Below are 23,817 nucleotides of genomic sequence, written 5' to 3' on the forward strand. Positions count from 1 at the left end.
CACCTCGGTCAGGAACGTGTATCCGCCACCCCAGGGCCTTGACAGTCCTTTCACTTTCTCCCTACTTTCCTGGCTCATTCTCCTCAGCCCATTCTGCCCCAAGCAGCACAGGATTTCCCACTACCTTCCTCCCCCTGGGAGAATGTCAGTCGGCCTAGTCTTTCCTTGGGGTCATTCCTGCCCAATCTGGTCTTTCCCCGTAGTGAGCCCATTTCTCCCTGGTTCTGCTTGCCTAGTGTCACTCCATACATGGTCATAGGTCTGGATAAAAGGTCCAAGGCCAGGATCAGATGACTTGACCACTGTGGGGTTTCATTAAGGAAGAGAGCATCAGTGCTAGACTGGGGTCTTCCCCTCGGCCCTTGAAGCCCTGGCTGGGATCAGTCCCTCCTGTTTCCCGTGGAGATTCTGTCCCACTGTTCAGGCCTTGCCTACAGTCCAGCTGCCTGGCTGACTGGAGTTCTTCCTCATTCTTACTTTTTATAATTTCTCATGTTCCACAGACACTTTCTGTTGAATACATATCACATTTTATGTCTTGGTTTCACACCGTAAAAACCATTTCAGCAACACCCTCATTTCAGTGACTAAACCCCCATTTTAGCGACACCCGCATTTCAGCAACACTCCCATTTCAGCAACACCCCCATTTAAACGACAAAAACCCCATTTCAGCAACACCCCCATTTCAGCGATGACACCCCCATTTCAGCAACACCCCCATTTAAACGACAACACCCCCATTTCAGCAACACTACCGTTTCAGCGACGACTCCCCCATTTCAGCAATAACACCCCATTTGAGTGACACCCCCACTTCAGTGACTAAACCCTCATTTCAGCGACAACACCCCCATTTCAGTGACAAAACCCCCATTTCAACGATACTCCCATTTGAGTGACACCCTTTTCCTAGTCTGGAGAATTCACAAGCCAACAATTTCTTAAATCAAGCTTAAGAAATTTATGTTGGCTCCCATGGAATATCGCTATTCCTTTGAACTCAGAATGACTTGTGGGATTTTGCTCATAAACTATGAGGGGGGAAGCTTATTTTAAAAAAGAAATGGACAGTTTTATAAAAAAAGAATGTAGATACAAGGGAGGCATCCAGATGACAGCTAGTAAGTGGCCCTTCACATGGCTCTGCACTCTCCTTACACAGGAGCGAGTGGTTCCTTTCTGCCCACTCAGCACATATGCACTAGTGGCTCGTCCTGTGCCCTGCACTGCCACGTATAGGCTCGGGAGTGAGTATCTGAGAGTACTAGAGCATAGGAATTAATTAAAAATAAAATACTTTTCATTTCTGTTTAAGGAAGTGATGAAACCATTGATCCTGGCCCCTAAATTAATCAGTATCAGGGCTTGTATTTCATCATACAGTTCTTGTTTAGCAAATATAGATAAAAACAACTCTCAACAAAAGCTCTCATTGCACAGTGGCTATTTTTTTTCATTCTCATGAGGGGAAGGCTGTCCCTTTCCTATCAGCAGCCAAATCCCCCATTGCTACTTAACTCGTTGGGCCAGTTCTTCATATTTTCAAGCTGATTTCTTCATCATTAAGATGAGGATAATGGATTTGTCACCTGTAGAAAGTGCTGAGGCTGGTGGAAGATGCCTGGGAAGCATTTTATTAATACAGCCTGCTTTCTTCCCTGTCAACCATACATTTATCACGTTATTAAGTGAAGAGTAAAGCGTTTCAGTAAGAGGCAAGCAAGCGTCATTCCTCCCCATCCTGCAGCAGGCTGTCCTGGAAGACAACGCACAAGTGACGCAATGGACTTGTCTGTTTGATTGATGTGTCGGTGTGAAAAGAACGAACAGTAACAGAGAGTGAAGGAACCATGGGGTGATTACAATCTGCGCCCTTAATTATCACGCTCAGTTCATGGAAAGTTCAGCAAAAAACTTAACTGGGCTTGAGAAGTGCAGCCCCACGGTGGCCTTCGTGGATCCACCTTTGGGTAGGAGATGAGTTTTAGAATTACCTTTGAAATATTTCTGTTGAAACAGAAGTTCACACGTCTGATTTCAGAGAAGGGAAAAATATGATTTGTCATGTTTAAGAGTAGAATACTTGATTTTCTGTGACCTTTGTCACATTTCAACATAGTACTAGACAATGCATTATTTCAAAATAATCTTTAAGCAATAAATAACATTCCAAAACCAAGACGGACAAGTTATGACAACATTTAAAAAATTGTATTTAAAAAATGGGGCAATACATGCACCTGTACTATTAATGAGACGTCAGATGAGCCTCTGGGGAGGAGTGTACTGCCTGCCGCTCCAGTGCCGCTGGCCGGCCCTCACTCGCTCCTAGTATGGACTCTAATGCCGTTTTTTTTAGAAGCCTGGGACTCATCAGTGGGAAAAATGCTGAAACACATTTTTTAGAAACAGAGCCCATTTATAAACAGTAGGATAGGTTTAAAAGGCACACGGGAGAAATGACAACTTCTCAGGTGGCAGAGAGCAGGTAACACTGGGGAAGGCTCCCGTCCCAGTGATCACCACGTCAGGAACGTTTCCTTTACAAGTGGCAGACAGGGAAGACAGGCACGTGTCTGAGCAGACCTCAGACTATCCTGAGTTTTCTCGTCAATAAGGACCAGCACGTCTCAGACCCGTCACTGCTGAGTGGATGATGGGAGCAGTCAGCTGTCCGTGGAAGCTTTTCACAGTGGCACAAGCTGAAGCTGGGAGTCTTCGTGGCCAAACAGTTGATCTAATTGTCCTCACTTTTCCCTCTTTTTTGTTTTATCACAGAATCGGAAGACTGTTTGATGGTACAGAACCCATTGTTTTGGACAGTCTCAAACAGCACTATTTCATCGACAGAGACGGACAGATGTTCAGATATATCTTGAATTTTCTACGAACATCAAAACTCCTCATTCCTGATGATTTCAAGGTGAGGGAATCCATGTTAATAGTAAATTTGTGATTTGTCTTGATGTGCTCCAAAAAAAACACCCCTATTTCTAGTTCTACCCCCTTGTCATGCATAGCAACTCACATGGCACCAGCAGCCCCTTAGCATGGCTACACTGTCTTTGTGGAGCAGAGTGCATGGCATTTACGTAGGATCAGGAAGCATTCACTTTTTATTTAAATAACTGAATACTTCATTTTAGGAAATTGAAAAGAAGTTGGTTAAATTCAAATTTAATTTCTGCTATGTCTTAGCAATCTAGATGTAAAAGGAACTTAACACAAGGAAAATTTGCCTCTCAGAAATTTAAATATGCCTTTAGAATTGTTCCTTCTAAATGGAGTAGCCAGTATTGGCATCAACCACAGTAAAGGCGTCCTGGTAGGCAAAGGAATCTGACCAGAGAGACATAAAAAGTGTTAGTATTAGAAGGGAATGTGTGAAATAAAATTTTTATGACTGGTAATGTTTCTCTAAATAGAAGATTTTTAAAGTTACTAATTCTGAATACTATTAGAACTAATAGAGAACTAACTAAAACCTCTAAATGCAGAACCGATGCCCTCCAATCAATGGAATAACAAGTATCACTGATATCTTCTAACAGAAAAAAGCACAACAAAAATTGTAATGTACAGGTAGCAATAGATTTGATGAGAAGTGGGCAGAATGTATTTTAAAAAATGAATTTCTATTTTGAGACAGAAAGGATATATTTAAGACTTTTATACACAAAGGATTTTTTTTAAAGATCCGTATGAAGCAAAGAAGATCATATTCAAATAGAAAATGTCTTAGTGGAAGAAATATTTGCAACAAGAGATTAATATCCATCATAAAAGAGTTCCTCCAGATCTATGAAGGCAGATAAACAATTGAGGAGAAATTTTTAGCTATATACAACATTTTCCCAAAGGGAAAAAAGATATTGTCAGTAAATATTTAAAGTGATATTCATTCTCTCTTTAGTAAAAAAAAAAAAGGTACAAGACTAAAATGGCATAAACCTTTTTATAAATTAGTTTGAATAAAATTGTAAAGATTTATGGACACAGTGTTGGGGGAATTTACAGTATGGTTGGGAAGGAAAGTAATTAAACCTTTTTTGGAGGATAATTCAGCAATAGCTATTAAAATTTCAGACATTCATGCTGTCTAGCAATTTCATGCTTATGAATTTATCTTCTATAAATATTCACAAGAGCATGCAAACATGTGTGTACGTAGGATGTCTGGTAGTTGTGTTTATAATAGGAAAACATACCTAAAAGGTGTTCAGAAACAGCAGATGGTAGAATATAATATAGAATATACATATAATGAAATAATTTTAAAGAGTGTACTCAGGCATATCTATTGATATATGGGGCCAAAACCAAACTTTTATGATTTGGTGAAAATAACAAGTTATAAAAAGATATGCAATGTGTTTCTATTTGTGTAAAATATCATGCGTGTTATAATATCTGAAATAGCATCTTCCCAATACACAGATGCAGTTCACTTACACTGCAGAGCTGTGGTGTATTAGCCAAGGCTTTAGAGCCTGGGATAGAAAGTGAGATGTACACTCTTGAGAGGGCCAGAACTTGTTGCTGGCCCAGGTCAGCAGGCTCCACAGTCTTCCTCACGTCCATTGCAGAGGTGCAGGGGACTTGCACATCCCAACAGCAGCTCTCACTCGCCTTAGTTTCTTACTAAAGGTGATAGATTTTCATGTAAAACAAACATGCCCTGACGTAACTCCTCTGTACTTGATTGCGTGTGAGAAATAACCCTTGGCACATGCGCAGTGCTTCAAATTCAGGAAAGAGAGGGTGACGGAGAGGCCCCTGAGCCCCTTAGTAATTTGGGATCTGATGGTTTATAGTGGTTCACTAAAACTTGGTCATATGGGTTGGGGAGGTGGCTCGGTGGGAAAAGTTCTTGCTGTACAAGCATGGGGCCTGAGGTCAGATCCTCAGTTTCCATGGAAAAGCCAGGCAGAGAGAGAGGTGGACCATGGGGGCTCAATGGCTAGTGGTCTAGCCACAGTGGTGGGGAATCCCAAGTTCAGTGACAGACCCTGTCTCAAACGCTAACAATTACAATAATGTAGAGATTGATAGAAGGCAAGCATTGCCCTCAGACTTTTGTATATTCACCAACACGTGCACACCCACCCATACATACCCACTCCCATGCCAGCAGGAAATAAATTAACAAATTCCAGTCATATAACCTTCTGAATCTGACCTAAATATGCTGTCCTAACCTGAGTGCTGCATGGTAATATTCTTACAGACAGAGACACACACTTTTCTAAAGAATATTGTGTACTGTGCCCAAGACAATCGCTTATTTAGCTACAGATGTCATAGGAGACCAGATGTTGAATATCAGTAGACAATGCATTTCTCTTAACTCATCTAGAACTAACCTGACAACAGAAAGCTTGCGTGTATATAATCTCATCATGTATAACTCCTGTTTCTAACAGGGATGCCACTCCAGGGAACCGTAAAATAGTAAAATGGTTATTATTGTTAGAAAACAAATATAGCCATTTGTTTTTAATGGTAGCATATTTCAAGGAAGGAGCTCGGTATTTTAAACATATAGTTTGTCTTACTCAGTCACAACTTTCCTGGGAGACACTGCTCTGTCTCAGGAAACATTCAGATTAGATGCTGATATGGGCACTTCCAGCGGCCATGCTCTGGGGGCTCACCCAGTCAACCAGGACTGGGCCATTTGCCTAACCACACCTGTGGAGTGTCCCTTGAGGATTTCTGAACCCCAAATATCTGCTGTTCATCAACTCTAAGTACAGAACACATCCTTTAGTTGATCGTAGCCCAAGCTTGGGAGGGGAGGGTCTAAAACCAACCAACCAACCAAACAAACAAAAAAACCTTAAAAAAAAAAACTTGGTCAAAAGAAACCCACACATCTGGGGACCTTCAAATGCTTCCTTTGAGGCTTCTGGGAGATAGGCTTACACCACAATGTTCTGGGACTGAGGTGGAGCAGCAGGAAGAAGAAGGGTGGAAGCTGAGATGACCACTTAGCTCTGTGGCCCTTGATGGAATTAAACCACGAAGAGAAGAGAAGTTCGTGGGAACCACACATGCCCATGTGAGCTGTCGGAATGCCAGAATTTTCATTCTGACCCTGACAATGGGACATGGCTTTGTCACATTGCAGGAATTGCTTTGCAGGTTTGCCACGGAGAATGATCTTTGATTGCTTCCTTCTGTCTCCAGCATTTAATGTGGGCAAGCAAGGGTGTGAAGTCCTATAATATTAGTATCCTGTGCCCATCAGCATCCAATTCCACAAATATGTTGTCTGTGCTAAAGCCCACTTAAGAGTTGATAATGTCCTATTTCAAAAGCTTGTGTACTGGTTTCCGTGGAAAGTCAGTTTTCAGTGTATGTGAAGGCAGAACTTCTCTTGAGTATTTTTATGTGGATCTAACTGCCTTTCCTCTCGATTCTGTCCTCAATCATAACGATTTGCTTATTGCTACTTCAGACCCCACGTACAAACGCCAATGCGTGTTCGTAATTCCCAGTACCCCAGAAGTCTGATGCTTTGCTCTTCTCCTCTTCAGGACCCATAAGACTATCTTTCCCTCCTGCTTGTTATTTTTAACACTCTGAAAACAGACCTCCTGTGATCACTCTGTGAATATCCACCAGTCCTAGATCTATACAAACCACTACCAGGCAGGCTTATCAGTCTACACTGTATCTGAAACTCTAATACTTTTCAATATTATAGAAGTATGCATCTACTGTAGAAAAACTGGAAACATAAAAAAGCAAAAAAACATTTATGTACGATCTTTCTACTGCTCAGATTGTCAGGGTTAGAACTTGCCCAGGATTGCTTCTCTGTTGCTGGTATAAACTGAGACCAAAAGCAACTTGGAGCAGAAAGGGTTTGCATGGCTTAAAGTTACAGTACATCATGGGCAAACCAAGACAGGAAGCCAAGGCAGGAACCTGCACTAGGAACTGAAACAGAGACAGTGGAGGAATGCTGCTTACAGGCTTTTTTCCTCTAGCCTGCTCAGCATACACATCCCCAGAACCATCCACCCAGGAATGTCACTGCCCATAGTAGGGTGGGCCCTCTTGTATTAATTAGCGATTAAGAAAATTTTCCCAGCCCAAAGGTCTGTCTGAGGGAGGCAATCTCCCATGTGAGGCTCCCTATTTCCAGATAGGAAGAGTGGACAGCCGAAGAAAAGGGAGCTATCACAGAACCTTGTGTAGCCTCTGGAGCTTTTCCTGTACTTACTGTTAACAATTTTCTACTTGCCCTTTATACTAAATTTTATTTCATGTAATGCCATAACTATGCCGAAGTTTACTTGGTTGATCTCCAAAGTACCCTGTACAAGTAGTTTTCCTGAGATACTACCTGGCCACATACTGAGTGAGCGTTTACAATGCTCTCTAAACTGTAAGTCCGGTTCCTGTTCACTTAGCGATGAGGCTGGGCCAGCTATCCCACAGAACGGCTTGTCATCTAGATTTGCCCATTTGCCATTCACACCGTTTAGCTCATCAATCATCTCCCGATGTCGTTTGTCACATCTGAAGACTGTAAGTTCCACATCTTTCCAAGAACACATACCCTGTGGGATTGTGTACTCCGTATTACGGCACATAAGCAAGCTTGTGCCAGCCTAGGATGCTAAGGTTGAACTTTGCCAGATAATGAGGCATATGCCCTTGGACTGCAGCAGAAATGAGTTCTGTGCAGCCTACTTTTCAGCCTCAGCATGGCCAACATTTGTGGCCAAATGATTCTCTGGGGTTGGGCTGTCCTGTACAATGTAGGACTTTGATCAGTTTCCTGGCCTCTTCCCCACCAAAGAGGCAGCAGTGCCCCACCCCTAGTTACAGCTACAAAGAACATCTCTAAGCCTTGCTAAGTGGCCTCAAGCGTTAGAATCAGCCCAGCTGAGAACCAGCAGTCTAGCTTATGGAAAAAGAGTGTTTATGGGGTGGGGTAGAGACTTTGGCCAGTTTATCTCATGGAATTAGGGAAGCCTTCTTTCATGGGTAGAAACAGTAGGACAGTTCTGAGGATCACGGCTGATAGACTTTCCTGACGTCTCCTAAATCACTGTCGCTACCCTGGGTCCAGCCAGCAGTGACCAGAGTCTCTCCTCTCCTCTGGTTCCACTGAGAGACTCCTTAGCCAACTCTGACAATACAAGCATAGCTTCTAGTCACTTCAGTTGTTAGGACTTACTCAGAGTAGAAAACCTCACCCCAACTCAAGGTCCCTGTGTCAGCCCTGGACCTCACCCCCACTAGGGGTCCCTGCACCGGCCCTGCATCTCACCCCCACTCGGGGTCCACGCATCAGCCCTGCACCTCACCCCCACTTGGGGTCCATGCGTCAGCCCTGCACCTCACCCCCACTCGGGGGCCCTGCGCCAGCCCTCTCAGTTGCTGCCACCTGGCATTTGGCTTCCCCTTCCAGAGACTATGTTACTCTTGCCCATGCGTACTTCTTTCCTCACAAGGATGCTCCCTCAGAGGCAGGAAAGGAGCTGCAGCAACCTAGGAGGACAAAGAGCCGGGCAGGCAGCCAGTCCCAGCCCCAGTCCTTTCTAGACAGTGCCCGGAGCCCCTCCCTTCACCAAGTCCTAAATCAGGCCTGTCTCCCATAGTGCAATGTTCATGTGACTTGCAAGCCTGATTGTTGCTCCAGCGTCTCTACCTTCAGGGCTGTCATCAAGCGTCAGGTCACTGTCAGCTGTGCTTGGTCTAGTCTTTCTCTGCAGGGTGTATGGGGGGTGGGGGGTGTGGAGACACAACAAAGCGCAGAAGGGACACATTGCTGCATCCATTTCCTTTAATAGTCATCAAAGATAAATGTGAAGTTGGGTGCTGTTGCTCCCCAAACCTAAGAGCAGTCAGGAGAAGCTGGGAGTTCCCTTCCACTGGTGAGGGGCGAGGACTTCTAGTAAGAAGCTGTGTGGGTCAGAGCAGAGTAGGAACAGGTGAGCCAACTTCTCTGGCTCTGAGAACGGGGAAAGCAAGCCCAGGCCTGGAGAGATGGCTCCATACGATGCTAAAGTGTTGGTCACACAAGCACCAAGACTTGAGTTCCATCCCACATGAAGAAGCGGAGCATACTCTTGCAGTACCAGCTCTGTGGAGATAGAGACATTCAGGTCCCCTGGGCTTACTAGCCAGCCAGCCTTAGGCTTAGGCTAAGGAGAGATCCTTGAAAAGCAAGGTGTAGAGCAACTGAGGAATGAGACTGTGGTTGATTTCTGGTGTGTGTGTGTGTGTGTGTGTGTGTGTGTGTGTGTGTGTGTGTGCGCGTGCTCACGCATGCGCATGTGTATGTGTATGCATACATAAACACATGAAGAAAACACCAGAATGCCAGCCTAAGAAAGAATTGCAGAGTGAGGAAAATGATTAACCTTAGAGGCCCAAACACTGCACAACCATCTTGGCCACCCTACCCCTGTAGAAGAAAGTCCTTAAAGTCAAGTGACGGTAAGTCCTGCAGAGGTCTGTCACTTCGAATGGCTGGGTGCTGCTTTAAAACAAAGAATGGTACCCTCTGTGGCCTCCCGGTGATGCTGCGCTGTCAGGAGCCAGGGCCCCAGGGTCCCAGGAATACAGTCCTGAGTCCTGACTGCATTCCCCAGGGTGTTTGGCACAGATGTGGCTTTTAAAGTGAATGGGTCAGTGGGCCTACAAGCAGAAGATGTGTCAGCGAGTGTAAAACATCAAGTGTATCAGAAGCTGAAACCTTTGAGGCCTCTGAAGACAGAAGCTCTGTGAAAAGCCAAGTCCCAGGGCGCAGGTCCAGTGCACATGCTGCACATGTGGCGAGCAGGACTTTGCATAGGAGGTTAGGTTCCAGGGGTAGAAGGATTTTTCTGGAGAACCCAGGTGGGCCCTCATAGGAGGGGACAAGAGGCTCGAAGTTAGATTGTGACTGAACAAAGCGCTGTGATGGCTGGCCACCAGGAAGCAGCTGCCCCCAGCATCTGGAAGAAAGGGGTCCTACTGACCCCTTGGTTTCAGCTCAGTGACATCCATTTCTGACTTCTGACCTCCAAAACTATAAGAGAATGAGTCTGTGTGGATGTAAGCCACCGAGCTTGCAGGCATCTCTTACGGCAGCAATGAGAGACTAATGCATGGTGTAGTTACCCCCTACCCATGAAACATGTAATTAACAAAAACATTTTTTTAAGATTTATTTTTCTATATGAGTGCATTACTGTGTAGGTGCATGCATGTGTGTGTGTGTGTGTGTGTGTGTGTGTGTGTGTGTGTGTGTGTGCATGTGCACACGTGTGCCTGCAATGTGTATGTACAGGTACCTATGGAGGCCTGAAGAGGGCACCAGATCTCCTGGAGCTGGAGCCACCCACATGGGTGCTAGGAACTGAACTTGGGTCTTCATGAAGAGCAGCAGGTGCTTTTAACCACTGAGCCATCTCTCCAGTCCAAGAAATATGTTTTTGAAACATGCTTCATTTGCAAGTTTACTTGGTCTCCTGTGTGCTGGTCTTCAGGTCTTAGAGTAGTTCACCTATGAAGTGGGGTCACCCTCTTTCTAGCTCAAAAACTGATTTACATTTCAAAAAATTAAATACATAATCTCGGAAGCTAAAATCACTGAAACATGGTAAGTTTCTGAAAAATCGTTTCCCTTTACCAGTGCAGGGGGTGAGCAGTTGAGGAAGTGGGCCTTGGGTTCTCGCTGCTGGGTTGGCCTCCACATTCCCTAGTTGTCATAATGGAAGCTCCTCACTCTTGGGTGAGGAAAAGCAGATGCTGTGGCTTCATCTTCCCCAGAGGGGCTGGAACCCAGCCCACTGCTGCACTGACATCGGCCCTGCCCACTGCTGCACTGACATCTGACTATTCCTACCAAGTATCTTCGGATGAAGAGAGTGGGGTTATTTAATCTATACGAGGTGAAGAAATGTCACTTCCCGATCAGAAATGGGGTCATAAGGAAGATTTGAAAAGATTTAGAGGCAACAGGGGGATGAACCCAGGACCAGCAAACCCCAAAAGAGCCATGCAAAATTCTCAAAGCAGGAAGTTAAAATCATGGAATTAAACAGGCCTGCTAAGGGATAAGGCCAAGGTTTCTAAAGAAAAAGCCAACAGTGAGCCAGAGCTAGAACTGTGAGCTAGGAAGTACAGAAAGACAAACAAAAAGGATATTGACAAGAAAGTGAATGGTCAGAGTAATCCTAACCATGCAAAAAACGGTGGCATAGTGAGAAGAACCCGTGCAGTGATCAGGCAGGTCCATGTTTAAGGCGTGCAGGCATGACGAGCCGGGAGTGAGACTCAGCTCGTTTCCAGTGGTACCCTTCATCTCCTCCAGGAGAGCGTCTGCCTAGGAACCAAAGAGCTGTGGGATAAAGGAAAGCACAGCCAGGATAGTTAAGAGGGAGAAAGATACCCAGTTGTGTGGCACCGTTCAGTGTGAGGCCCACAAAAGGCCACCTAGGGCTTAAGATGAAGGGGTGGGGGCATTCTAAGTCTTCATTAGCAACAGAAGTTACCAAGAAAGGCCAGAAGTCTCAACACAGCCGTTGCTTCTCTTACATTCCAAGAGAAGGTGATGGTAATTATGAATGAATTCAAGCATTAAACCAGGAGATGCGCTGTCCACCCATGAGATGAGTTGTCCATCTGTGAGATGCTCTGTCCACCCATGAGATGCACTGTCCACCCATGAGATGTGCTGTGCATCCATGAGATGTGCTGTCCTCCCATGAGATGCGCTGTCCACCCATGAGATGAGTTGTCTATCTGTGAGATGCTCTGTCCAACCATGGCCAGGCTTCAGAGTCACTTATAAAATATGTAACCTGTATATTTAAAGAAATAAAAAAGGTAAGGGCTTAATGAGCAAAGAGGGACTCTAACCCCAAGTCCTTCTAGGCTCATTACCTTTGATTTTATTTGTGTATGTATATATTTGTTATTTACTGTGCTGGGTGTTGAACCCAAGGTCACATCTTGCCAAACACCATCAACTTCATCACCTTTGGTTATGAGATCTCTAGCCTATCACAGCTGTGCTGGAGATGCAGCATTTTACAGTGGGAAGAAGCTGTAATATGATTTGTCCCCGTGTCTTCAGACAGAGGCTGAGGTCTGAACAGTGAGGAGAAGCCTGGGGCAGTGGGAGGGTGTGACCCCATTCTCGAATGCCATCTGTCCCCTCAAAACCCCACTTTAAACTGTAGCATTCCAACAAGACCCCTACCAAATGCCACTACTAAGCTCAAGATCTGAGAATGATGGCTTCGTTGCTGCTGACAGCCAAAGTTCAGTGTTGATTTATTGCCTGAACCCCACAAAGTGTTTTAGCTAGCCCTGTTGTCTTGTTACTTTGTACAGTGATTCACATAGGAACAGACTGTGCAGTTCAGAATGACACCGGGTGTTGGGTGAGGGAATCAAAGTTTTTAGTTAGAAAAAATTCAAACCCCACAGCATGGCAGTTACGGTGGTGTCAATTACGGTGACTCTCAGGACACTCCCAGACATCACATGAGGACCTCGAACACAGCAGCCCTGGTGAAGGGGACTCAGAGATGGAACGGAGAGCTGGGGTGCCAAGAGAGGAAGACCTTTGCCCTGGGGGGCGGGGCAGGTAGACCAGCAGCCCTGACAGCTAAGCCCTAACTCCTGTACATGATAAAGAAAGACTTTCCAATTTGATTAAGCTAGGCACTTGAGTTGCGGAGATGACCCCATATTACCTGGGTGTACTGTGTTATGGGGGTTCTTAAAAATCCAAGAGGAGGCAGGAAGGTCAGAGTCAGAAAAAGACGTGTGGCAATGCAGGCAGAGGATGGAACGGCTGCGGGCAGCCTCTGGAAGCAAGACTTGTCCTTAAGACGCCAGCATAGACCCCGACGCTTTTGACCAGGACTTTGAGAATCACCTTTATACAATGTTTGCTACTTTTGTTGAGGAAAGGTTTACTTTGGCTCACGGATTTAGAAGGCTGCATCCAATGTGCTGGAGAATGCGTGGTCCAGTTCACATCACGCAGGCTGGGAAGGCGAAGGGGATGCTGCCAGCCATCTGGCTCTTTCCTTTCACCTCTTCCATTCTGACCGGCAGCAACTGGAAACATGGTGTCCTCAGCAGCAGCGAACCTCTCGCTGAGCAGAGGCTGCCCTGAACGTTCTTGAGTGACACCTTCAGTGTTGTGTGCTATTGGGGTGTTAGGGAGCACATCAGCAGTGTCATGTACAAGTGGCTGATGAAGCCCCTCAGAGACACGACAAATGAGAGCGAGCTGGAAGGTTAATTCCAGCCAGCATGATGCAAGGCCACAGTGTTTGAAGGGCGAGTCAGCGAAAGGTAAAATCACAACAGCTCTGGCCCTAAGGACGTGGAACATTTTTTTTTCTACTTTTCTGGTCATTTGTTTTTCTGCCTTGGAGAACTCGGTTCATCAGCCCATTTGTTGATTTGGATTTGGGTTATTAAATTTTTGTAATTTTTTTAAACCGATTCTAGGTATTAATCCTCTACCAGGTGTATAGTTGCCAAAGGTTTTCTCCTACTTCGTGGCTGCCCCTGCTGTCTTCTAGCCTGTACAGAAGCCTTTAGCTTCAAGAGTCCTCTTGATCAGTCCAGAAAGCCCTTCCGAGGCATATCTTAAAGTGTTTAGCCTATGCTTTCCTCTAGCAAGTTTAGAGTTCCAGGTCTTACAGTCGGATTTCATGCATTTTAATGGATTTTTACAAGATAAAAGATACTCTTTTGAAATCATGTTCGAGATTGTGAGGTGTCAGGGAAATGCAGTTAAAAATTGCTTTCCAGTTTCATCCCACCCCTGTGAGAATGTGGGTCAATAAGAGAGCTAATGACGACAGGTATTGGTGAGAGAGGGGGGGAGGGGAGCTCTTACACACTGCTGGTGGGAAGGCACACTGGTGTGACCACTGTGGATATCACTATACAGGTGCCACACACACGCACACACAAATACAAGTACTGGACTTGTGTAAGCAGCCGAAGGGATCTAAGGCAGCTTCCCACAGGTACTTGCTCATCCATGCTTAATGCCTCCCAGCTGCCAGGATACACAGCCAGCCCAGATGCCCATCACAGGACTGATAAAGTTCCATTCTCAGACCCGCTGCCTGCACAAAGTTGTTCTGATACCCACACACATCATGGCACACATTGGCCCACAATAGTAAATAATAAAATTTCAAAAAGAAAGTATAGTATGTATACACAATGGAATTGTATTCAGCAGAAAAGAGGCACAAAATCATGCAAGTAGCAGAAGAGATGGAACTAGGGGGTCATCATGTTAAGCAAATTAAGCATTAATATCACATTTTCTTTTTGTATGCAGGATCTAGGGGTGTGTGTGTGTGTGTGTGTGTGTGTGTGTGTGTGTGTGTGTTTTGCAGGGCTAGGGCTTAAACCCAAAGCCGTATACATATTAGACCAGCGCTACTTAGTTACATCCTGACCCTTACTTAAGTTTTCCTTTTCCTTTTTTAAGACAGCATCTAATTGAGTTGCCTGGGCTGGCCTTGAACTTTCAATCCTCCCTTCTCAACCTCCTGCATAGCCACTATGATTGATTCTAGGTTTTGTCTGGGGAGTGTACGTGTGTGTATGCACAGGAATATGTGTACTCACTTGGAGGCCAGAGATCGGCCTCAGCACTCCATCCACTTTGTCACTGCGACAGGGATCTGCTGCGGGAGCTCCTTCTGCTCCTTCAGCCAATAGCCTTTAAGAGACCACACCCAAGTTGTCTGTCCTGGAACTAGCTTCTTAGTAGACCAGACTGACCTTGAATTCACAGAGATCCTCCTGCCTCTGCCTCCCAAATGCTGAGATTAAAAGTGTGCACCCCACACCTACCCTATTCTTTTGTTCTTATGTCTTTAAACAGAGTCTCCTGTAGCCAAGACTGGCTTTGAACTCCTGATCCTCCTGCCACTACCTCAAAAATGCTGTGATTATGTAAACATACCTAACTTGAATTTGCCCTATCTTGAGAGTGGACACATCTCAGCTAATTCTCAATTTCTTAAAACCAAACTGTGTTCCCAGGGTCAGGAGGCCATGCAAACAGAGCCACGGGCAAGGAGGATTGGCAGAGACACGTCTTCCTTTGCTGGGGAGGTGGAAGGCTGAGTAAAGAAGTACCAAATTCTGTGAGATGGGTGTCCATGACAGCATCTTACATCTGGTCCTTATTTCCCAATAGAGGAAGTGGACTGTCCAATGAGAGGCACACTAGTATAAACCATTGTACCATTCTTCAGGTCCCAAAGATGTGAATGAAGCTGCTACCATGGTTACTGCTTCCTTGGAGAGGAGGAGGGAACTGTAAATGTAGTTCTGGACCATCCTCTGCTTCTGATCCGTCCCTTGCTCTTAGAGTCATGAGGCCATGTATTTACAGAGCTAGCTCTCATGTGAATAGCAACCACCACCTGTCAGCTTGGGTTCATGGAAGGAAGGCAGAAATGACTTTGTCAGTTGATTAAAGTGTTCTCAGTCGACATGTCTGGACAAGTATCCACTTATCTCACACCCAGGGATGATTGTGGCCATAGCTACATTGAGACATAATATTGACCTGCTTGTCAACACCGCCTCTCCTGCTGCCTCTCCATCCCGTCCTTGGCCCCATTCTCTTTGTCTCCTCTTTCAGTAGCTCCTGTGTGGATTTTACTACCTACTCCCTGGATTTGGGGCTTTAATTCAGGCCATCTGTGTATGGCTTGAGGCAGAGAATGCCTAAGTCTTTCAGAAATGGAAAAGGTCCCCTTTCTCACCCAGTTCACAGAAGTCAGAGTTGTGTGCTGTTTGCATCTTTGCCTTGAGACAACAGTGACCGGCAGCCAGGGGCAGGGTGAGAATCTTCCAAATCTCTATCAGCCTCGCCTAACCCATCACATACCAACACCCAAGTTTAAATAAAAGCCACATGCGCATCCTCTAGACACCCACTCAAGCCTGTCCCCAGGCCCTGCTGCTGCCTACACCTTCCCACCATGAGTTCTGAAGGTGGCAAGCACGGAAGGCCCCCGTGAGTATATCTGCAGCTGAGCCTAAGCAGAGCAGACTAAATTTGGATTCCCACCAACACCCTCAAGCTTGAGATCCCCGGGTAGATTTTTGAACTGAAAGAGGAAGGTGAATCCTTTCACATTTCAGTTTTTCATTTGTGAAATGGGAGTAAGGATGGGGCCTGATTTCATAGGTGATCTGAGGGCTTAACTCATGAAAATCCCTTAAGCAGGCCTATCTGCTAGCCCTTAATCCCCGGTATCATTAACGAAATGAATGAATGCCTTGCTTAGGGTTTCTGTTGTTGTGATGAAACACCAGGGCCAAGGCAACTTGGGGAGGAAAAGGTTTATTCGGCTCACGCTTCCATAGCATTGTTTTGTCACCAAAGGAGTCAGGACAGGGACCTGGAGGCAGGAGCTGATGGAAGCCGTGGAGGGGTGCTGCTTGTTGCCTTACTCCCCATGGCTTGCTCAGCCTGCCATCTTGTAGAACCCAGGACCACCAGCCCGGGGACAGCACCAATGTGCTGGGCCCTTCACATGGATCACTAGTTGGGAAAATGCTCTGCAGGCTGCCCCACACCCCGATCTCATGGAGGCATCTTCTCAGTTGGGGTCCCTCTTCTCAGATGATTCTAGCTGTGATAAGTTGACAGAAATCTAGCCTGCACGAAGAGTGAATGAGTTAGTGCAAATGGAGTCTCTACAAATGTGTTGTACGTGAAATGTTTGCATTGAGATTTGATTACTGAAATACAACAGAAGTGAACAGACATCAATTTCAATATAACACTTAAAGTTAGTTATATGATAACTTCATACATGCATACAATATTGTATTTTGATCCCCACTCCTTCCCCCAACTCCTCATAAATCTACTCCCTAATCCCTACTCCAATTTCATTTCTTCTTTCTAAAAATTAACCCACTGAGTCTGGTCTGTGTTGAGCACATGCTCATGCAGGCAGAGCCATACCTGCTGCCCAGGCGGCCATCCCTGGGGCGTGGGCAGCCCACTAGGGCCACTCCTGTAAAGAAAACAGACTCTTCCTCTCCTTCCAGTCATCGGTTATCAAAAGCTCCATCACTAGGGGAAGACTTGTGAGCCCTTCTCCCTCCTTGCTGGAATGTGCAGAGGGCCATGGCTGCTGTGGGTTCATGGCTACAGTGGCTCTGTTGTGCCCAGAAGTGTCACACACAACTGTATCCCAACACTGGGGGGGATGGACCCTGAGTTCAAGGTCACACACCTGTATCCCAACAGTAGGGGGGATGGACCATGAGTTCAAGGCCACACACCTGTATCCCAACAGTAGGGGGGATGGACCATGAGTTCACACACCTGTATCCCAACACTGGGGGGGGGGGAATGGACTATGAGTTCAAGGCCACACACCTGAAATCCCAACACTGGGCTGGAGCAGGAGGACCGTGGGTTCAAGGACACACACAAGTCGACTCAACACTGGGGGGGGGGGGGGATGGACCATGAGTTCAAGGCCACACACCTGTAGTCCGAACACTAGGGAGCATGGAGGACCATGAGTTCAAGGGCAACCTGAGCTATCTTGTAAGAACCTAAGCAAAACAAATCAAACAAAGCACAACTATTTTGGCACCTCATATATGTGTTTCCCACTGTGAAATGCCTTTTAATCCCCCCCAGGACTATACTTTGTTATATGAAGAGGCAAAATATTTTCAACTTCAGCCAATGTTGTTGGAGATGGAACGATGGAAACAGGACAGAGAAACTGGCCGCTTTTCACGGCCCTGTGAGTGCCTCGTGGTGCGTGTGGCCCCGGACCTTGGAGAAAGGATCACCCTCAGTGGGGACAAGTCCTTGATAGAAGAAGTCTTTCCAGAGATCGGGGATGTGATGTGCAACTCGGTCAATGCAGGCTGGAATCACGACTCCACACATGTCATCAGGTTTCCACTAAACGGCTACTGTCACCTCAACTCAGTCCAGGTATGTCGGCGTACACCTTACGGCACCAGCGCCGTTCTCGGTGCCGTCGCTTAACCTTTCTTCCATCAGTGCCTTTCCTGCAGGGAGCTGAGGAACTGTCCTAGGCAATGCTTACATTGGGCTGGTGGTTTCTCAGCATCCATCCCATAAATCCACAAGTCTTTGTTGAGCACCTACTATGTGCCCGATACTATGTGCACCTATTGTGAGTACAGGTGATGCAGAAGAAAACAGACAACGTTTTGTGTTTGTGGAGTTTGTGTCTCAAAAGTGGGTGGGGAGAGACATTAACCACCATAAACCCTGAGCATAGTAAGAAGAGGACGTCTGGGGCAGTCTTTGTGTTAGTGTTTGTCACTGTAACAAGCACCTGAGAGAAACAACTTCATTTGTTTTGGCTCGTGGTCTCAGAGGTGATCACTTGGTGCACATTGGGCTGCGGTGAGGTAAAGCATCATTACTAACAGGTGTGGTAGAGGAGAGTCGCTCATCTTATGGTGACCAGAAAAAAAAAAAAAAAGAGGGCAACAAAGGGAAGTGGCCCCGGCATGATGTACCCCTCAGAAGTACATCTTCAAGTGAGCTACTTCCTCCAATCAGGCCCCACCTCCTGACAGCCCATTTACTATGAAGCCATCAGCGAATCAAGGAATTGATTCAGTTAGTGTCCTCAGTGACTGAGTCCGCCAGCTGCAGAACAGGCTTTCTACGCCCAGCCCTGTGGGGTATACTCCATACCCAACCCCTAGTGGTCTTCCACACAGAAAGATCAAGTTGCAAGGAGCCCACAGCAGAAGTGCCCTCACCTTGTTGAGTGTTATCAGGAATGTCGCTTAAAGGAAAGGAACCAGAGTGAGTCTGTATAGCACTTGAGGGCAGGGATGACGCGAGACAGTCGTGGTGAGCCTTGGCGAGATTTTCTGCTTTAGTGGGGAGAGAAGGGTTGCGGTGTTTGCTGATAAGTTCATTCGCTTGTGGGAGACGAGAGGAAAGCCAGAAGATGGGAAGATGAATTTGAACAGAAGAGGAAGCTGCCGTAACTTTGTTCTAAAATAAATACTCCAGAGTCCAAGAATGCAGATCAGTTGGGCTTACCCAGCATGAATTGGGCACTGGGATTCTTAGTACCCAATGAGCTGTGGTGCAAACCCTATATAATTCTACCACTTGGGAAGTAGAGGCAAGGGGATCAGGAACTTGAGGTCAGGGCTAGAGAGATGACTCCATGGTGAGGACCACGTGGGTTCAGTACCCAACATCCACATTGGTTTTCTCACAAGTGCCTGCAACTCCAGTCTGGTGATCTCTCCTGGCCTCCTTGGATAACTGCACACAAATGATGCTCATCCTGACAAGCAGTCACGCGCGCATGTATGGGTGTGTGTGGGTATGTGTGTGTGGGTGTGTGTAAATGAAATAAAGACATTCAAGGTCAGCTTCAGCTCATTAGCAAGTCCAAGGCCAGCATTATCTACATTGAGACCCTGTCTTCAAAAACAAAAACAAAAACAAAAACCCAACAGTAGATGATAATGGAGAAGGAGGAGGCAGGTCACCAAGCGGTGGTCTCGGTCTGAGTGTCCCAACTGCTGGTTTGACAAGCTTTTCCGACTGTGGCTGGGAGCTGTAAGAAGCCCTACAGGTTTCTGACAGAAGTGGAATGGAACTGTCATGTTCTGTGGTGGAGACACCTTTGGGAGAAGAAAACATGGGGGTGGGATTGATGATTTGGTGCTATGTGCCTTAGATGCTGACAGGTGCTGTGTCCATCTTAGCTCAGGGTGCTGAGTCTCTGTTCTGCATCCCCCAGTCCCGACTGTGGCCAGTGGGTCACTGTCTTCTGACAGCAAGCTCTGCTAGTGTGCCTGTCCTGTGGTGAGGACACAGAGGCACACCCGAGTCTTCCCCAGAGCCCTGCAACACTGAACGCTATTAGAAGGCTGTAGGCGCCTGCTCTCTTTAGTTGGAACTGGCCCATGACTTTGTTCACTATGTAGCCATCAGTGGGCTGGGACATAGCTCAGTGGCAAAGTGCTCACCTAGTGAATGCAAGCCCTATCTATATTCCATCCCCAGCACCACTAAGTGCTCTCCAAGAGTTGAAAGGCTAGGGCCTGGAGAGATGGCTCAGCAGTTAAGAGCATTGCCTGCTCTTCCAAAGGTCCTGAGTTCAATTCCCGGCAACCACATGGTGGCTCACAACCATCTATGAGGTCTGGTGCCCTCTTCTGGCCTGCAGGCATACATGCAGACAGAATATTATATACATAATAAATAAATAAATTTTTTTTAAAAAAAGTTGAAAGGCTAGAAACACTCATGGGATTATGCTGCCTCAGGGAAATTGTTCCACACTGTTTATAATTTTTCAAATGTATGAGCAGTTATCATGGAGCAGAATAGCAGGAAGCTCAGAGGAAGGGACCCAGTCTTACTAGGGTTCCAGAGGGCAACAGTTTCATTCTCATCTTTGTGGATGGCACCCACTGGAGGTATGAGGTGATCGTACACGGCCACACACACACAAGAGAGAGAGAGAGAGAGAGAGAGAGAGAGAGAGAGAGAGAGAGAGAGAGACTGTGTTATCTCTAAATGCGTGTGAAGCCTCAAGCCTTTCTCCTCCCATTCACCCTTCTAGGCGCCCCTTGTGCTGACCACAGCATCCAAAGGCAGAGTAAGAAGGTCTCAGCCCCTCCCCTTATCCAATGACCAGATCAGCTGTGGGAGTCCCACCTGTTCCACCTTCATCACTCACACAGCCATTCTTGCTTCCCACTCTACCCACCACCAAGAGGCAGACACCTGTCTGTCAGCACACAGAGACTTAGGGACAGGGCATCAGATACCTGCAGATACACCCAGTCATTTAGACGTTCCTAAAACCAAGGAACTTTGCTATGGACTTCATGTCTAACCACCCCGTGAGTTAGCTCAGCTGGTAGACGTGCTTGCCTTTAAGTCTGAGGACTTGAGTTCAGTTGCTGGGTCACTCACACACACACACACACACACACACACACACACACACACACACAGAGAGAGAGAGAGAGAGAGAGAGAGAGGATACAGATGTAAATAAATAATTGAAAAAATTAGAAAACAAAGCAATGTCTTCCTAAGCAGTTTACGAGGCCCTGTAACAAGTACTGGGCCACACCAGATACTCGGCACATTCTGTGTATGAAAACCTCCATGACACCCCTGGGGAAATGAGCATGAGAATGAGGTTGTTGCTGTCCAGTGGCTCCTCGTGCCCATATGTCCTCTCCTGATGGGGTAGAAGATCCTTCCAGAGCACAATGAGGTGACTGTCCTTAGTCCCATGAGTGGATGTGCAAAGTGAGTTCACTTGTACCAGCTGAGTGCTGTGGAGAGCGCTTGCAATTGTTCTCAGTCCGGGCCTTGTATTTGGAACACATCCTCATTTTTCCAGTCTCTCCTAGTACATTATTTTACTTCTATATTCTGTGTAAAAGTTGGTGATAAGAACTGATAATTAAGAAACTGGAGGCAATGTAGCTCAGTGGTAGAGCACTGGTCTAGCATGCACAAGATGCTGGCTTCAGTCCCTAGCACTGCATTTAATTAATTAATTAATTAAACTATTAATTATAATTAGGATTGCCTTGCTTAGTTATAGTTAGGGTTGTAGCCCAGGCTGGTCCCACACTCTTGATCCTCCGGCCTTTGCCTTTCAAGTGCTGAGCATGACATCAAATATGGTCCACTTTATTACTGACAGCTGGAGAGTTAGTTAACAGCATTTCACTCCACTCAAAACAGAAGAAAGTTGAAGCAAGCTTATCTTTTAAAGTTATGGTTTATGGTGTCCCTTTCCTTTAGAGACGTGTGCAGTCTGATTTTATCCAGTGAACTATCTGTTAGATTGCCAAAGAAACAGAGTGCGCGCAGTTAGCTCCATGTCTCCTTATCTCAGAGTCACAGGGTGGCTTCCCGTACCCAAGTGTCCAGCATACAGCAAATGCAAGGATGTGGCTAGCATTTAACTTTGAAATTAAACAACATTTAATTAAACAGCATTTAGGGTAAAGGAGACCTTTAAAGTATTTTCTTGTTTGTTTGTTTGTTTGTTTGTGGTCCTAGGGGTCAAAACCAGGGCCTTGTGCATGCTGGGCAAGCACTCTCCCACAAGTGACAGCCCCAGCTAGAAATAGCTTAATTTTCTAGCGATAAACCATTGCCTTCATTCTTGAATGTACGAGAATTGAGCTTCGGAACACATCTTTGATGTGTTTATGTGGCCGATGCACTTGCCTTGCCCCTAAGTAGATGCCTGTCTTGCTGTCTTCACAGGTCCTCGAGCGGTTGCAGCAGCGAGGATTTGAAATTGTGGGCTCCTGTGGGGGAGGAGTGGACTCGTCCCAGTTCAGTGAATACGTCCTCCGCCGGGAGCTGAGGCGGATACCCCGCGTACCCTCAGTCATCCGGATAAAACAGGAGCCACTGGACTAAACAGACATATTTCTTATGCAAAAAGAAAACATACACAACCTAACAATATGCGAAAAGGAACATTTGTGTGCAGCTGGGGCAGTAAACCAAGCTCTGCAGCTACCACTGAATAAAAGACGTTTCTATGCTCTGGAAATCACACCTGTATTCATATGGGAACAATTGGAATCATGATATCCTGAAGATGTAAAAAAATATATAAATATAAATATATATATATATGTCAAAAGGTAGGAAATGCAGAGAGAGAGAGAGAGCTACAGTGGGTGCTGCGATGGCCACGCGTGCCCTGGGCCTCTGAGGTCTCTGTCCAGTAAATAAGCCATGACAGGGAGGACAGAGTCTCCTTGTGCTGCCAATTGCCAACAGTCATCCGTTGTTTCTCTTTTCCTTTATCTTTCTTCCTTTTCTTTTTTTTTTCTTTTAAACAAACAAAACAAAACACCTCGGCTGGTGTTTCTTTGCAAGTGGAGGTGTCATGTTTCATCAGGTAGGGACCAGGAGGGAATCCGAGGACCACTGGAGCACACGGCATCGGACGTACACAGACAGGACACTTGAACTGCGGTTTTTACAGGAGGGGCACTTTTTTGTCTGCCTCCCAACTGTGACCTTTCCTTGTTTTTATGGTGATTGTTGATCATTTGGCAGAGGGGCCAGAGCTATTTCTTGCTAGAGATCTCCAGTTTCAGTCTGCTGCTTTCCTACAATTTTTTCAGATTTTATAATGTATTAAATACAATAAACTCTGTTTAAAAAATGAGTCCTGTGTAGACCACACATGTTGGGATAGGATGGATTGAAATGAAATTTTTCCTTTGTCCCTATGTTGAGCGTCAGAAAGAGCTCTTGGCGGCTGGAGCAGCTCTAAAGGTCCACAGACACATAAGGCTGTGGCCTGTTCTCTTCCTGCTTGGCCAATGCTTCCTGCTTCCCTGGCTTTGTTATTCTGCCTTGTTGAATAAGATAAATCACTTTGTTTTTTTCTTGATGAGGAGGAAGAGGATGGAAAGCAGGACCTCATTCAAGCTAAGCATGAATTCTAAAACTGCTACTTCCCAGGCCAATCTCTGTGTCTCTTCCCTACAGCCCTCTTTCTCTATACAGCCCTCCCTCCCTACACCTTCCCCTATACAACCCTTCCTCCCTACAGCCCTCCCTCCCTACACCTTCCCCTGTACAACCCTCCCTTCCTACAGCCCTCCCTCCCTACACCTTCCCCTGTACAACCCTCCCTTCCTACAGCCCTCCCTCCCTACACCTTCCACTACACAACCCTCTCTCCCTACAGCCCTCCCTGAGGCTCACGTAGTCCTTGCAGGGCTCCTAGTCAGTGTGTCACCCATCCAGGTCCTAAC

At 46.2% G+C, this 23,817-nt stretch overlaps 1 protein-coding gene across 3 annotated transcripts in view; it reads left to right on the plus strand.

Moving 5' to 3' along the window:
* Nucleotides 1-23,222, plus strand: part of Kctd1 (potassium channel tetramerization domain containing 1) — a 201,785-nt gene extending 178,563 nt beyond the window's left edge. For all 3 annotated transcript variants that reach the window (XM_085700101.2, XM_048447919.3, XM_085700100.2), the window contains exons 3-5: nucleotides 2,782-2,926; nucleotides 17,681-17,986; nucleotides 22,301-23,222. In XM_085700101.2, the coding sequence (XP_085556227.1) occupies nucleotides 2,782-2,926; nucleotides 17,681-17,986; nucleotides 22,301-22,459 (610 nt within the window). In that variant the 3' untranslated portion in view covers nucleotides 22,460-23,222. The remainder of the gene's footprint in view (nucleotides 1-2,781; nucleotides 2,927-17,680; nucleotides 17,987-22,300) is intronic.
* The last annotated feature ends 595 nt before the right edge of the window (nucleotides 23,223-23,817 follow it).

The sequence above is a fragment of the Myodes glareolus genome, chromosome 13 (genome assembly GCF_982192425.1).
Source record: "Myodes glareolus chromosome 13, mMyoGla1.1, whole genome shotgun sequence".
In the NCBI taxonomy this organism is placed as follows: domain Eukaryota; kingdom Metazoa; phylum Chordata; class Mammalia; order Rodentia; family Cricetidae; genus Myodes; species Myodes glareolus.